The sequence below is a fragment of the Paecilomyces variotii genome (genome assembly GCF_004022145.1).
Source record: "Paecilomyces variotii strain CBS 101075 chromosome Unknown C8Q69scaffold_2, whole genome shotgun sequence".
Lineage (NCBI taxonomy): Eukaryota > Fungi > Ascomycota > Eurotiomycetes > Eurotiales > Thermoascaceae > Paecilomyces > Paecilomyces variotii.
In genome coordinates this window covers 4,018,455-4,032,566 of record NW_021167141.1, presented here as the reverse complement: position 1 = coordinate 4,032,566, position 14,112 = coordinate 4,018,455, and the positions used below count along the sequence as shown (strand labels likewise).

Genomic DNA, 14,112 nt, shown 5'->3' with positions numbered 1-14,112 from the left:
AACGGCTAAGTGGTACTGCATATACATGACTAGCTAGCATTTCCACCGAGGTAATATATGACGTTGAGTAAGCTATGCCTCATCCCAGGTTCCGGATATCTGGTTCCGTGGGGAAGCGCCTGGGGCATTCAAAAGCTTAACCCCGCCAGATAGCCAATGCTGTTCGGCTCGTGTCAAATCCTACCTATTCTCTATGGAAATGAATTATTACTTCTAGTATCAGGTTCGCGGCCTTCGTCCGATGTTGGGCGTTTCAACTCTGCTCTCTCCGCGGAGATAGAAGAGCCAGCAACTCGCACGGATCACGACAGCTCCAATGAAGATGTTCTTTATTTCCAGGATTAGTGACGTGCATTCCAAGGATGTGGTTTCGTGCTTATGGGTATATGGTATTCTAATGTAATTAAAACTATGGGATGTCATCCGAACTCTCCTGATATTATCCCTGGGAGGGGAAAAGTGGATATCATTGGCGTAGACCATCGCCATATGGTTATTCTTTCGAGCTCGGACATCAAAACTCACAGTCCAAGCTTGATACCTCGTGTATTAAAATCAAGTTTTGACTCAAGTAGCATGGGATCTAGTGTATGATCCTACGCACGCAAAGAGTCTGCTAGTTTGCGCGCATCTTCTTCAAAGACGCTTCCGACAGTCTCGTCGATAGGGTCCATTGGCACGAGCAGTCTCTGCGGGGACTTAGTCTTCATTTGCTGCGTAGTCCAACTCTTCATCCTCGTGATTTGTTGTTGAGAGAATTTGACTGCCTCGAAGAAGTTCTCGTCCCACATCGCTTGGCTCGCGGGGTGCAGTGCAACGAGGTGGCCATCGATATGGCAGAGATACATATAGAAAGCTTGCAGAGCAGTCAGGGCTTCGTACGGCTCGTGGTCACTGTTGCGATCTAGTGCTGGAAACAGGTTGTCGCGAACTCTGCGTGATACGGATTCACCGAAGACTTTTTGTTCCTTGTATGTATCGATGACTGGGGCGAGCCGTTCCTGTATAGACTCAGCTATGCGTTCCATGACTTTCATCCCGCCAGGGATTTCCATGTCATGGATGAGCGTGGGTATCAGCTGAGAACAGATCTCCTTCAGGATCTGGATGGCTTCGAAAATTGTCCCGAGCCACAGCTCAAGCCTGCGTGTCCTCTCCACTTTATGCTTTACCAATTGTACCGTTGGTTTTTCCGTCTGGACTTTCCGAACAGATGCAGAGTGTTGCTCTCGGGCATGAATCTTAACCTGTCCTGGCTCGATCTTTTCGATGCGAACTGCCCCCGACTTGAAGGTTGGTTGCTTCGATATTGGGTCCCATCGTTCTGGAGCGTTGATGTTAGACTTTCGTAGGACTCAATCATATTGGTGTGGAAAACTGACCTATTGTCAACTCATTCGCTGCCCTGGATTTTCCGTCTGTAGAATCAAAATATCCAAAGTGAAAGGGAATGAAAGCTTGTCCTGGAGCGATATCCCCAACTGAGGCTCTCATCTCAACCGCTCCCCTCCTCGATCTGACCACCACCTCATCTCCATCTTGAACATTGAACTTGACAGCATCGTCTTTGGAAATACGGATAGTAGGTTCGGGACAAGCTTCCTGCAGCGGTTTCGATCTCCCCGTTTTGGTTCTCGTATGAAAATGGTAGACATTGCGTCCCGTCGACAATCGAATTGGATAGTTCTCATTGGGCTCTTCTGGGTCAGGAAAGTAATTTGCTGATTTGAGAATCGCTCTACCGCCTGGATTTATCGATTGGTAGTCTTCTTTGGAAAGCGGCGCACCTGTCTCGAGGTCGTGACCAAAGCTTTCACAATAGTCAATGTCAGTGAAGAAGACGGCGTCGTCAAATAATCTTTCTTTTCCGTAAGGGTAGGTGTCGTTGCAGGGCCACTGGATGCCAGAGCCTCCTGTCAGCTTTTCATATGACAGACCACTGTAGTCGCATGGGCGACCTTTAGACAGCTTCTTCCAGGCACAGAAGACCTCCTCTGGTGTACTGAAAGGTAGCAGGTCATTGCCATCCTTATCTTTGAAGTCCATTCTCCTCCCAAAATCGAGAAAGATATCCAAGTCAGCCCTCGCCTCTCCTGGAGGATTGACAGCCTTGTGCGACAGATGTACTGTCCGGTCAGCGTTCGTAAAGCAGCCAGTTTTCTCACCCCATTGCGCTGCAGGTAGGACCACATCTGCGATCTGAGCAGTTTCAGTGAGATAAATATCCTGGCAGATTACAAACAGATCCGGCTTTGTAAGGCATTTTCGTGCCATGGTAAGATTTGGCAAGCTGACGAGAGGATTCGTTCCTGATACCCAGAACATCTCGATTGACCCTTCGTCAATGTACGTCAGCATATTCTCTATATGGGTCGGCTCCGCCCAGTGCGGAACTCGTAGAGGGTCTATATTCCACACGTCGGCAATTTCCTTGATATGATTCGGATTCTGAAAATTCCTGAAGCCTGGAAATTCCCCATCGCAGCCGGCCTCGCGGTTATTCTGTGCTGTTGGCTGGCCGTTCATTTGCAGTATCCCGCTCCCTGGTCTGCCGATGAGGCCACGGAGAAGATTAATATTGTTAATCTGGCAAGCGGCTGCAGTTGCTTGGTTCGATTGATAGACTCCCTGCAGGGCAGTGGACAACATCGTCTTTGTTGTGCCGATTATCTGAGCAGCTTCCTCCAACTTTCCTTTCGGGACACCAGTTATCTGCTCAACGAACTCTGGGGTATACTTTTCAACTGTTTCTTTAAGTTCCTGGCTGCCGACTGTATGTTTTGTGACCCAGTCGTCATCTATCCAACCGTTTTTGTACATCAGGTGTTCGATACCATTCAATAGAGCGACATTTGTGCCAATTTTGGGCGCTAGATGAACAGTAGCTCTTTTTGCCGTTTCAGATCTTCTAGGGTCGACAACAATCAGCTTCGGTGGATTGGGACCGTCCAACCTATCCAGGATACGCGCCCACAGAACAGTTTGTGTAGCAGACACGTTGTGGCCGACTATGAATAGACAGTCCGTATAATCAACATCTGCGTACGATCCAGGCTGCCCGTCGGATCCGAAAGACTCTCGCATGGAAGCAGCTGCAGTAGCGGTGCACAGACGGGTATTCCCATCCCTATATACGCAGTCAGCTGCACTGATAAATTATATACTAGTTACGACTTACATGTGAAGTGCATTTAATCCTGCCTTTCCAATCATTGCAAGGGCATAATATTCTTCGAGGAAAAGCTGCCCAGACGTGTAGAAGGCGATTCCATGGCTGGTCAGGCGTCGACGAATATCTTTCGCTTTTTCCACAATAAGTGACATTGCCTCATCCCAGGACGTCTTGACGAGTTTCCCATTCTTCCGTATCAATGGATGGGTAAGACGATCTGGATGATTGATAGCTGTCCATCTGTACACAGATTAGCACTACCCTCAAGTCGACTTGAAAACGATTCAATTACCCATTCAGCCCCTTAGGTCCTAAACGGCCTTTGTTGACTCGATCAACAACACGTCCTCTTACACCGACTACTTTTCCGTCCTTGACTCCAATGTCTAATCCACATCCATTACTATGGTAAAAGTCAGCACACTCAGACAATACTGTGCACAATTAGATTGACAGTTCAACCTGCACAGAACGCAAGCACTCTGCACCCATTTATCAGGCTCATCCAAAAGATATGCATCCTCTCTTTGAGGCCATTGGTGTTTATAGGGCTGTCGAGAGCCCCAGATATCTTCAATTGAATTTCTGCTTTGGTAATAGGGAACCATATTTGCTTCACCGATGCCGCCAGAGCAATAATCGGGCGAGCGCTCTCAGCAAATAAGTTACCAGGTATTCATAAAACTAACAGTCCCGCGGAGATCCCGAAACGCGGGGAATTAATTCCTGACATTTTCTTGGAACGTGATGTCAATGCGACGCACGTACATCACTTAATGGGTCGGAATGCGAAGCCGACGCGATCCGCTAAGCTTTGTGCGCTTGGCTAAAAATCACTGTAAATATTATATACAGTAAATGGGAAGACCGCGTTGGAAGAAGGGATCGCAGAAATGAGCGAAACCGGTGGGAGTCAAAGACGAGCACTGCAACACCCATCAAACCCAGCAGCTCTGGCTTTGTGGAATTTCTCTTCGCAGTGGTTCCTAGTTCCGCAAGGCACAGGAATAATTGCGGTGACACTTCACCAATTGGATTATCAATTCCACGGGTTGAAAACCATATCACAAATAGTCTGGGTATACACGATTGTGCTGCTGTCGTCCTTTGTCTTTCTCTACCTGCTCAGGATTCTTTTGTACCCGAGACATGTGGCCAATCGGCTGCGAACGAGCATTATCGAGACATCATGCCTGGCTAGCATTTCTATCAGCTTCGAGACAATAATTCAAATGATCGCACTGTCGATAGTGCATGACTGGGGACCGGCCTGGGGCATTGTCGCTTATGTTCTGTGGTGGACCGATACAGCCATGGCGGTTGTCTCATGTATAGGAATTCCCTATGTATTTGTGAAATTACAACCCCCAGGAATCCATGCAGTTACCCCGTCCATTCTGCTACCTCTTATTGCAGCTCTCACTTCAGCCGCTGGAGGAGGTATCATATGCAGGTATGGTGCCATCAGCGACCGGCTCCAAGTCCCAGTTATTGTCGTGGCATACCTGGAAATGGGAGTTGGGATTCCACTAGCGATGAGTTTTGATACCATATTTTTATCAAGACTCTTCAACAAGTCGTTTCCAGATATCGAAAAGATCTATCAGGACATGATATTATGCGGTCCTTTTGGACAAGCAAGTTTCGCGCTGGAGATACTCGGCCACGCTGTGTCGAGAAATAGCTTCGCGAGGTACAATAAAGGAGAATTCTTGACTGCGAACTCGGCCACTCCAATAGCGTTTGCAAGTCAGTTTGCTGGCTTGCTTTCATGGGGATACGGGACGTTCTGGTGGTGCTTTGCTATCATCAGTATCGTGCATACTGTAATCGCTCAGCCTGGCGGCTGGAGAAAAACCAAGTTCAGCATGTCCGCGTGGGCCTTGATTTTCCCATGGGTAAGTCACATCCATTGTTGCGGAGAGGGCAGGTTCATAGTAACCAAGAAACTAGGGAGTTTACACCAACGCTGCAGTCCACTTGGGGCTACTTCTCGATTCACCAGCCTTCAAAGTCTGGTCGACGGCCCTGCTGATCATGCTTGTTGTGATGTGGATAATAGAGCATATCTTGACTATAAAGGGTCTTATCACTGGAAAGGTGCTGGGTCTTGATCGGGGCTGGAAAACGACTTATGACGACGACGATGATACCCATAATAAATAGACATATCCAGTATGTACTTCTTTTCCACACAATATCAAAACATGTGACTAGTAGAAGGTTCGGAAATGTAAATGCTATAGCATAAACTTATTCGTGTAATAATCTTCGCAGAGACTCGTGTGTTAGTAGTTACATTAGAAAATCTAGATGTAGGTACTCACACGGCCAATGGGAGTTTGTATATATGTTGGACTGATTTTGACCGGATGGCTTCTCAGTAACCCAGTATGAAAGCTCCCACATACAAATCCAAGCAACATTTGAGAAGTAACCTCATCACGCGCTCTTCAAATCGCACTTGTAAAAGAAATTTGGTTTTGAAAGCAGTGATATCCTCGAAAGGGTAACTGAAATCACGTGACCCGTAATTTTCGCCCGACTCCACCGGATCGTAATATTGTCCAATTACTTCAGCACCTTGGAGCTAACACCATAAGATTCTAGATGAGCGGTGGTATTCCTTTCTTGTACAGTAGTAAGGATACCTTTCAGGAACCAGCCATACTCGTCAAATTTCGCGGAAGCCAGGTTTCAAGCCGCTGTCCAATCCTCCTCGACACGGCATAATTTTGGGGGAGAATTTGAACATCGCTATTGGCTGTCTGCTGACACGAGCGCTCTTTGTCGAAAGTACTCTGCAGATATTACAATCGTCCATGTGATGATAGCCTCCTGCATTCGACAAGAAAGAGCGGGAGGTGATCCCTCGAACAGAGATTTCAGATAAAGGCTATGTCCGCGTCGTCGCAGCAACGTCCAGATCATGAATATCCTCCCCAATCGGCTCAACCCTATCGTTCCATATTTGGATCGAGCAGTCAGCCTATTGAACATGACGAGGCCAGAGAGTCTGACCATGACGTGGATATCGAAGATGTACTAAATGAGGAGCTACCTCCTATGGGTGATGACTCTGATGATGCGACATACGACGCGAGTGACGAAGACGCGCCCCTTCCTGAGAGGCGCAGTACGGTGGAAAACAAAGCCAAGGAAAAGAAGAAAGCAAAATACAAGGCGCCCATTTCGTATAGTGATACAGACATTTATCGTTCGGAGTCACCACCTGTGCATCGACCAAATAGGTACCATGGTCCTACCTCTACTTGGCGCTTATGGACTCAGAAAGAGCGTCAAGTTGCTGAATCCCTGGAGATCATACGTGCCAGAGATCTCTCAGCTCATCTGTTCAATGCTCATGCGCTGAAACGACGGGCCAGAGAGATTCGAAAGAGAATTGCTGAAAATGGCAGCCAGGAAGAGGAAGAGACGGCGTTTGTCCCAGGCAAGCTGTGGACAGCATGGCCTATGCCACCTGAGGAAGTTCCCAGGTTGGATGAATCGCTGATCAACGACAACGATGATCCATACACGATTAAAAGAGCGCCGGATATCAGACCAAGTGCTCCGTTAGAAGAATCTCTCATAGCCGTGATGCTGAAGATTTCGAAGGAACGGTTCCAAGCTAGGGAAGAGATGCCGAAGAGTTATGTTTGGCACAAGAGAGAGAGTTCTCGTGGATACGATACTACGGAGGCATCTGGAAATGAAGGCGGCTGGAAGAGTGAACCGGATACTGCAGAAGGTATCCAATATCGCCCAGTAGTTCAAGCGGACGATGAGATGTCTCGACGACAACTACGGCCTCTGACACGACAAATTTTGAGTCGGTTAGACTCACTTCTAATGAGTTTACACCACGCGCGGAAAGCTAGTATGGTCCCAGACGAGAGTTCTGCCAGCGAGAGACAGTCTGAGGCAGAGAGCTTGGCTTCTCGTCTATCATCACCCAGAAAGAGGAGAGGGACAAGCACACTGGAAAGGAGTCAATCAAGAGGGAGAAAGCGAGCTCGTGCATCCTCTCGCAGCAAAAGCAGAAAAAGAGCTGCCTCAAACCCCGAAGAGGCTCCAGAATATGCGATAGACTCTTCTGAGTCTGATTCGTCTGTTTCCGAGACTTCACGTCCTTCAAAGCGAGAGTCGACAAGGACACCGGTCTCCTTGTCACGAAGTCGTTCAAGGGTTGGAGGGCGGTCAGCAAGACTCGCTATAAGGGATTGGAGCGATGTTCTCGGAATCGCTTCCATGACCGGGTGGCCTTCCGAAGTGGTAATGCGCGCCGCACGACGATGTGCTGATTTATTCGGCGAGGACATGACTTTCCAGACATTGAGCGAAGGAGCCGTACGGAAGACGAAGTCTACGGATGGAAGAGATCTATGGAAGTATTCGGCCAGCGAAGAAGAAGAGCCGCCTGCTCCCAAGCTCAAACGTACGCGGTCCCGCGCGCAGTCTACCAAAGGAGAGAGCAGTCGAGCAGCGTCTGTAGTTGCGAAAGAGGACGGTGAAGAGCAGAGCGCTGTAAGGCCGTTCAAAGGCAAAGGAGAGCACCGCAAGAAGGATCTTGTGTGTCCTGTGAAGGGTTGCAGTAGACATACCGATGGTTTCACACGCACGTGGAATTTGAACTTGCATATGAAAAGAGTCCATCCGTCACACCCGTTGAGGAGTGGGAATAAATCAAACCCTGTAACGGACGACGATGGCTAGTGATCTCACGTTTCAGAAGCAGTGCTATTGCGCCAGTTTTTATCTTCTTTTTGATGGATATGTATTTTCAAAGTTAATACGCCGAGCTAAGATCTATACTTGCTACATATGTAGAAGTCTTATCATGATTACAGCCTTAGGAGCTGGTCCTGGAGCAAGTAGTTTTTTCACTCCTGATTCAGACACTACTATAAAAAGTCGGAATACGCTGGACGCTACGCTTTCTATGTTTCTTTACGCTTCTGATCCCACTTCCTATCGTGGTCGCAACTAATCCCTCGAGATTCATCAGTAGACGGCGCACACGCATCGACCTTGAAATAGCCAAGAAGCCGGTATTCTTCCTGTCGACTATCACAGCATTGCTGCAGGCTAAGTAGCGGGAACCTAGTTCCACTGACATTCCTGTCAGAATTCAGCGTCGCCCTCGGATATTCTGCTGGCTTTGGGGCGATTCTTATCTGTATCAACAGCGCAATTAATGCTGGCAGCCGAATCCTCACCGGGATAGGCCGCTTTAGATATCAAATTCCCTTTCCTACAGTCTCTACTTTGCGTTCAATTTCCTTTTTTCTGGGCTTCCTCCCGTGCTGTACCAAGATAAACTGGCTGTGCGCTAGCTAGCGTAGCTTTTTCACTACAAGTACTTCAATTATTATACTATCTCATATTGCGGCTCGTCCCTACTCCTCTGTGGTTAATAGAGGTGAACAGACTCTGAGAAATCGAACAGACTCGTGCTTTGTCGCAATCGCAAAGAAGTAAAAGAAATCAGATACCTATCTATGGCACTAATGTAATGGATACGGCATCCTTAAGTATGGCCCGAGACCAGCACCACGATACATCTTCCAATCGCGGTCTCCACTGGTAAAAAAGAGCAGGATAAATCTTTGGTATACTATTACTGACTACCTATATATAGGTCATGGGCTCATATTTGTTCGAGGAGCAAAAGTACGTGCTTGTCGTGAAAAGTTCGCGATCCCTGCAAAGATAAGTAAGTATCTGTCGAGCCTGATTCTCAGTCGACCAAGCCGCGCGGCCGACAGTGTTGGATGTCGATCAAGTCATTGATCTGTAGTAGTCAACTGCCAATTTCCAGAGTACCCCAGTTGCAGCCCTTGAGAAGTAATTTAAATAACCGGTAGATAGTCGTATCTACTTACCGGATTGAGTTTATCCTGGTATCATGTCCAGGATGTCACGATTGAGATTATCATCCTGGTTTAAATGAATCTACTTAACGAAGTCCTCCGTACATTTTTTCCACACTGGTAATTCAAGCTAGATAACTACTACATCAGAACTCTATCTTGAGTACCTAATTTATCGGTGCAACGTTGATGGGGACTTTCACTGGGGCGGCTCGTAAACTCATAACATATCGGGGTTAAGTAGTTACTTAGCGTAAGTAGTGTCGAAGAGTCAGTAGTCGTTCTTGTTCGTTCTTATTTTCCGCTTCTTGATATAGTTAGTTAGTGACTTTCGATGGAGAGTATATACGCACTTAATAATAATAGCATAGCAAGTCAAGAAGCAACGGTTGATTATCCGGATATTGGCGCATGTGTTTCTCGTTAAGTACTTAGAAAACCCTCCCGATGATGTGTCGCGGGACAGCATGGATAATGATACCATAAAACTGGACAAAAACTGGACACCACCAAGGTTTCTTCGATTCGCTTGACCTTTTTATTATTATTGACGATGATCGCATATTCGCTACCATGATGCTATCATTCATCAATCTCTTCGTCCTTTCGCTGGGCTGGTCCTTCCTACCTGTACTGGTGGTTGGAGCACCCAGCAACAACATCAACATCAACATCAACAAGAACAACGATGATGGATCCACAGCTCCTCTACTAAACTCTAACCATATTTTCAACACCATCTACGCATCAATGAGACATCGTGCGTCCTCACTCTATCCAAACGGTGTATCTTTCTTCCTTGCAACAGTGCCAAAAGGCACGCAGTTCTACCACGGCTCGGGAAACTCTACCCCCGTCACGGGCGTGGAGTGGTTAGCTTTTGAGCCAGAACATGCTCTGGGTTTCGCGCATAGGAGTGAACAGCATGGACGTCCTCGTTTCCCGATCCAGGATCAGGATCAGGACCAGGACCAGCGGGGCGGATATGATGGCCATACTGGGAAGAACGCGGCTCAGCGACCTTTGGGCTCTGATGAAGAAGAAGAAGATGATGGCGAGACTGCTGGAGGATATTTACACACCTACGTGACGGCGAGAGATCTACGATTACTCTATCTTGATGGCGAGTCGGGAATGAGGGGTCATGCGCTCGATGCGCAAGATCGGATTTTATTCAATGATACTATAGGTAGTGAGTCTCGGATGATGCGAGAGACAGGGATTGGTGGACCGCCCGACGAACAGGAACGTGCGATCCTGGCTTGTAAAATGGCGAAGGAGGTCTGGAATGATCGCATTGATGGGCTGATTCGTACTGAGGCTGACTTTGAGATTATCCTTTGCAACTTCGAACGGGATTTGGAAGTTGAGTATATTACTCGCACGATGCCGCAGAAAGGTCGCGAACATCGAGGGAAGTCATCGAGAGAAAAGGAATGGCGGCAGAAGGATCATGGAGACGAAGAAGGCAAGGGCCCTCGAGATGAGAAGCGACACCGAAAGCACAAGTCTGATTCCCCGTCGACAGAGCGCGAACAGCAAGGGAAGTTATGTCAAGAGAAGGAATGGCAGCAAAACGATCACGGACGGGGAGAAGGCAAAGGGCATCGAGAAGAGAAGCAGCAACAGCAACGAAAGCATAAATTCGATACCCCGTCATCAGACCGCGAGCATCAAGGGAAGTTCTCTCGAGAAAAGCATGGACAGCAAATGGATCACAGAAAGGCAGAAGGTAAAGGGCCTCGCGAGGACAAGCGACAAGGGAAGCATAAGCCTGATACTCCATCGACAGACCCCGAACGCAGACACGGTCCCAAGCACAAGGACCACAGAAGGGAAGGACGACCGCGCTACAACGACCTTGCAGGCCATCGAGTGATTATCGATTTCGAACACTTCGTCACTGCATACACTTATGACCTGGACCTATTTCCCAATAACTCTACCCTACCACGTCTAGACCATCTCTCGACGGAAGAACTGCAGCCGATCAGGGAAGATATCACCCACATGATCCTAACGCGAGATCCATCGCGTCATGCATTTGATTGGCAATCCGTAGTCGATATGATCATGGCGGAGTACTCTGAGGAGTTACGCAGACTGGCCAGGGGCCACTTTCCGTCCGTGACGGCTCTGCGCGAGGAGCTGGAACGCAAGCTCGAGCCTTTTATTGATTATAGTGATATTGGTGATTGGGAGTCTGTTACTTATCGTTGTCAGGAACGCTTTATTCCGAAACATGTCGCCAATGATACCGTTGTGGTGCGTGCTGTTCGAGATATTTCGCGTGAGATCTGCTCTGCCATGACTTCCGTATTAGCGGATTCTGAAATCGATATGGAAACTGCCGGCGGGGTTTTCCAGCAGTTGGTCCAATACTTAGCATGGCCGGCTGAGAGACATGGGCCGCGATAAATAGTGGTCAGTAGATAGATCCGTTCGTGGACTTACCGATGATGTGTGATTTATTGAATGGGCGGAAGGATAGATAAAGTCGTATCCGAATATTCATATCATTGATATATAATTCATACTAGTTAGTTATGTACATTACATGAGTCATCAGATCCAATCCAATCGGATCTTAAATTAAAACACAACAATTTTTGCTGATATGCTTCGCTACAGACGGGCTCCCTGCAGCGGGTCGCTCATGCCACCAAGAGTGATGCTCTTGATGGTGAGGTACTCTTCGATACCGTACATGCTGCCCTCACGGCCGAATCCACTCTGCTTGACACCACCGAAGCTGTATGATCGTTAGCATATGGTTGTTACACAGTGGATTCGGGAGTTCATTTCCAGGGAGAACTTACGGAGAAGCAGGGTCACTAATCAAACCGGTGTTCACACCAATCATACCGACCTCCAGGGCCTCAGCGACGCGGAAGATGCGCTTCACGTTGCTGCTGAAGAAGTAGCCTGCCAGACCGACGTCGGTGTTGTTGGCAAGTTCAACGACCTCCTGTTCCGTCTCGAAGGGGAAGAGACCGGCCACAGGACCAAAGGTCTCCTCAGAAGCGATCTTCATGTCCTTGGTCATGCCAGTCAAAACAGTGAGCTGGTAGAAGTTGGGGCCGAGGTCAGTGGCCGGCTTTCCACCGACGACCACCTTAGCACCCTTGGATTCAGCGTCCTTGACATGCTCAGCGACCTTGTCGATGGCACGGCCGTGAATAACTGGACCATGGGTAATTCCCTCGGCGAAACCACCGCCCATGGTGAACTGGCGAACCTTGGCGGCAAACTTCTCAGCGAATTCGTCGTAGATGCCCTTCTGCACATAGATGCGGTTAGCGCAGACACAGGTCTGGCCGGAGCTGCGGAATTTGGAGGCAATGGCACCCGCAACAGCGGCGTCGATGTCATCAACGTCGTCAAACACGATAAACGGGGCGTTTCCACCCAGCTCCCAGGAGACCTTCTTGAGGGTGGAGGAAGCCTGCTTCATGAGCAGCTTGCCCACATTGGTAGAACCGGTGAAAGAGATCTTGCGGACATCCTGGTGGGTCGTGAGAATCTGTCCAACCTCCGCAGTGTTCTTGGACGCGGTAACAATGTTGACCACACCCTTGGGAATCCCAGCGCGGTGAGCCAGCTCCGCCAGTGCGTTGGCCGTGAAGGGAGTCTCTCCGGGAGTCTTCACGACGACCGTGCAACCGGCCGCCAGGGCGGGAGCAACCTTGCGGGTGATCATGGCGGCGGGGAAGTTCCAAGGAGTAATCAGACCGCAGACTCCAATGGGCTCCTTGATGGTCATAACGCGGTTACCTGGCACACTGGAGGGGATCGTGTCTCCATACACCCGGACGGCCTCCTCACTGAACCACTCGAAGAAATTGGCGGCATAAGTGACCTCACCCTTGGCGTCCGCCAGGGGCTTTCCGTTTTCCCAGGTGATCAGGGTGGCCAGGTCCTCTGCGTTGTCGATACAGAGCTGGTACCAGCGGCGCAGCATGCGGGCGCGCTCGCGGGCCAGTGTCTTGCGGAAGGAAGGGAAGGCAGCCTTTGCGGCGGCAATGGCTTTTTGCGTGTCATCCGCGTTCAGCTCGGGGCAGGTTCCGATCAACTTTCCAGTGGCCGGGTCTAGAGTAGACAGTCAGCTTGATCCTGTTTGCGCAAGATGAGCACGGCAGCGGCGCATACCATGGACCTCGAAGGTCTCGCCCGACTGGGCGGTGACCCATTCGCCATTGATGTAGCTCTTCTGGATGAAGAGCGACTCGTCTTTCAACTGTGAGGTAGACAGTCAGACCAACCATCCGTGTTTCCAGCAGTCATCAAGCTCCCATACTCACCGCAGGGACCGTGTGAGCCATTCTGGAGATATATCGAGGGTACAACGACGACGCAGCGGGGATAGCGTAGGGATATCGCGGTCGTGATCGTACAAACTGGCGGGATAGCGGACGGAGGATTGTCTCCATGGCCGGGCAGAGCGGGGGTCGTCTGTTGAGCTTTATAAGAAGCCCGAGGATAAAAAAGGAGGGGCAGGTGGACGTTGGTTCGAGAGGGTCTGATGTCGATTTCCTGAACGCACCACTCCGATGATCCCCGACGGCCCGAGGGGGGAAGCTCGACCTTCGAAAAGTTGGGGTTAAGCTGGCTTGATGTGGTCGTAACGGGGGTTTGATGCGATATTTGAAGGATTTGCTGATGGGCTGGGGGTCTCGAGCTCAGCAGCAGCAGGCTTCACGCCGATTGCTTCGTTTCCCCGAGTTCTGATGCTTTAATTAATTGCTTAATTGATTAATTAAGTACTTACTTTTGATCGTTTTCTATGGGATTTCACGATGATGTTATGCCCCACATCACGTGGATCGACGTCACGCTGCTAGTATTTTTCATCTAGAAATTATTATTATTATTGTTGTTATTATTATTGTTATTATGACAATAAGAGCTTATCCTTATAGTAGAGATCCTGCAATTCTTCCACTAGCAGTAATAAATAATAATTTCAACATTTAATAATCTGATTTCCAGTCTTCTTTCGGATCTGAAGCTCTTCGGTAAAACCCACCAGTAGGAAGCCTCGAATCGCTTGCGGCTTTCTCGACCAGT

The 14,112-nt window shown here is 48.9% G+C and overlaps 5 protein-coding genes across 5 annotated transcripts; 3 read left to right on the top strand and 2 right to left on the bottom strand.

The window, feature by feature from the left end:
* Window positions 1-596: 596 nt before the first annotated feature.
* Window positions 597-3,780, bottom strand: C8Q69DRAFT_399209 (putative periplasmic nitrate reductase; the record flags this gene model as incomplete). Its single annotated transcript, XM_028627838.1, has 5 exons — window positions 597-1,324; window positions 1,383-3,148; window positions 3,179-3,412; window positions 3,465-3,575; window positions 3,635-3,780. 5 exons carry the CDS (start codon window positions 3,778-3,780, stop codon window positions 597-599), a joined length of 2,985 nt encoding a protein of 994 aa, XP_028488265.1.
* Window positions 3,781-3,948: 168 nt separating this feature from the next.
* Window positions 3,949-5,400, top strand: C8Q69DRAFT_496842 (voltage-dependent anion channel; the record flags this gene model as incomplete). The annotated part of the gene is made up of 3 exons (XM_028632271.1): window positions 3,949-3,988; window positions 4,028-5,070; window positions 5,126-5,400. The coding sequence occupies 3 exons, from the start codon at window positions 3,949-3,951 to the stop codon at window positions 5,336-5,338; spliced, it is 1,296 nt and encodes a 431-aa protein (XP_028488264.1). The 3' UTR covers window positions 5,339-5,400.
* Window positions 5,401-5,770: 370 nt separating this feature from the next.
* C8Q69DRAFT_459522 (RNA polymerase I-specific transcription initiation factor-domain-containing protein) lies at window positions 5,771-8,099 on the top strand. Its single transcript, XM_028630087.1, has one exon. The coding sequence runs from the start codon at window positions 6,071-6,073 to the stop codon at window positions 7,886-7,888; it is 1,818 nt and encodes a 605-aa protein (XP_028488263.1). The 5' UTR covers window positions 5,771-6,070; the 3' UTR covers window positions 7,889-8,099.
* A 1,973-nt stretch (window positions 8,100-10,072) lies between these two features.
* C8Q69DRAFT_459521 (hypothetical protein) lies at window positions 10,073-11,540 on the top strand. Its single transcript, XM_028630086.1, has 3 exons — window positions 10,073-10,513; window positions 10,574-10,777; window positions 10,838-11,540. Exons 1-3 carry the CDS (start codon window positions 10,180-10,182, stop codon window positions 11,461-11,463), a joined length of 1,164 nt encoding a protein of 387 aa, XP_028488262.1. The 5' UTR covers window positions 10,073-10,179; the 3' UTR covers window positions 11,464-11,540.
* On the bottom strand, window positions 11,541-13,806 carry C8Q69DRAFT_459515 (succinate-semialdehyde dehydrogenase [NADP+]). The gene is made up of 4 exons (XM_028630085.1): window positions 13,347-13,806; window positions 13,195-13,282; window positions 11,865-13,134; window positions 11,541-11,797 (listed from the first exon to the last, which is right to left on the bottom strand). Exons 1-4 carry the CDS (start codon window positions 13,473-13,475, stop codon window positions 11,671-11,673), a joined length of 1,614 nt encoding a protein of 537 aa, XP_028488261.1. The 5' UTR covers window positions 13,476-13,806; the 3' UTR covers window positions 11,541-11,670.
* Between the last annotated feature and the right edge of the window lie 306 nt (window positions 13,807-14,112).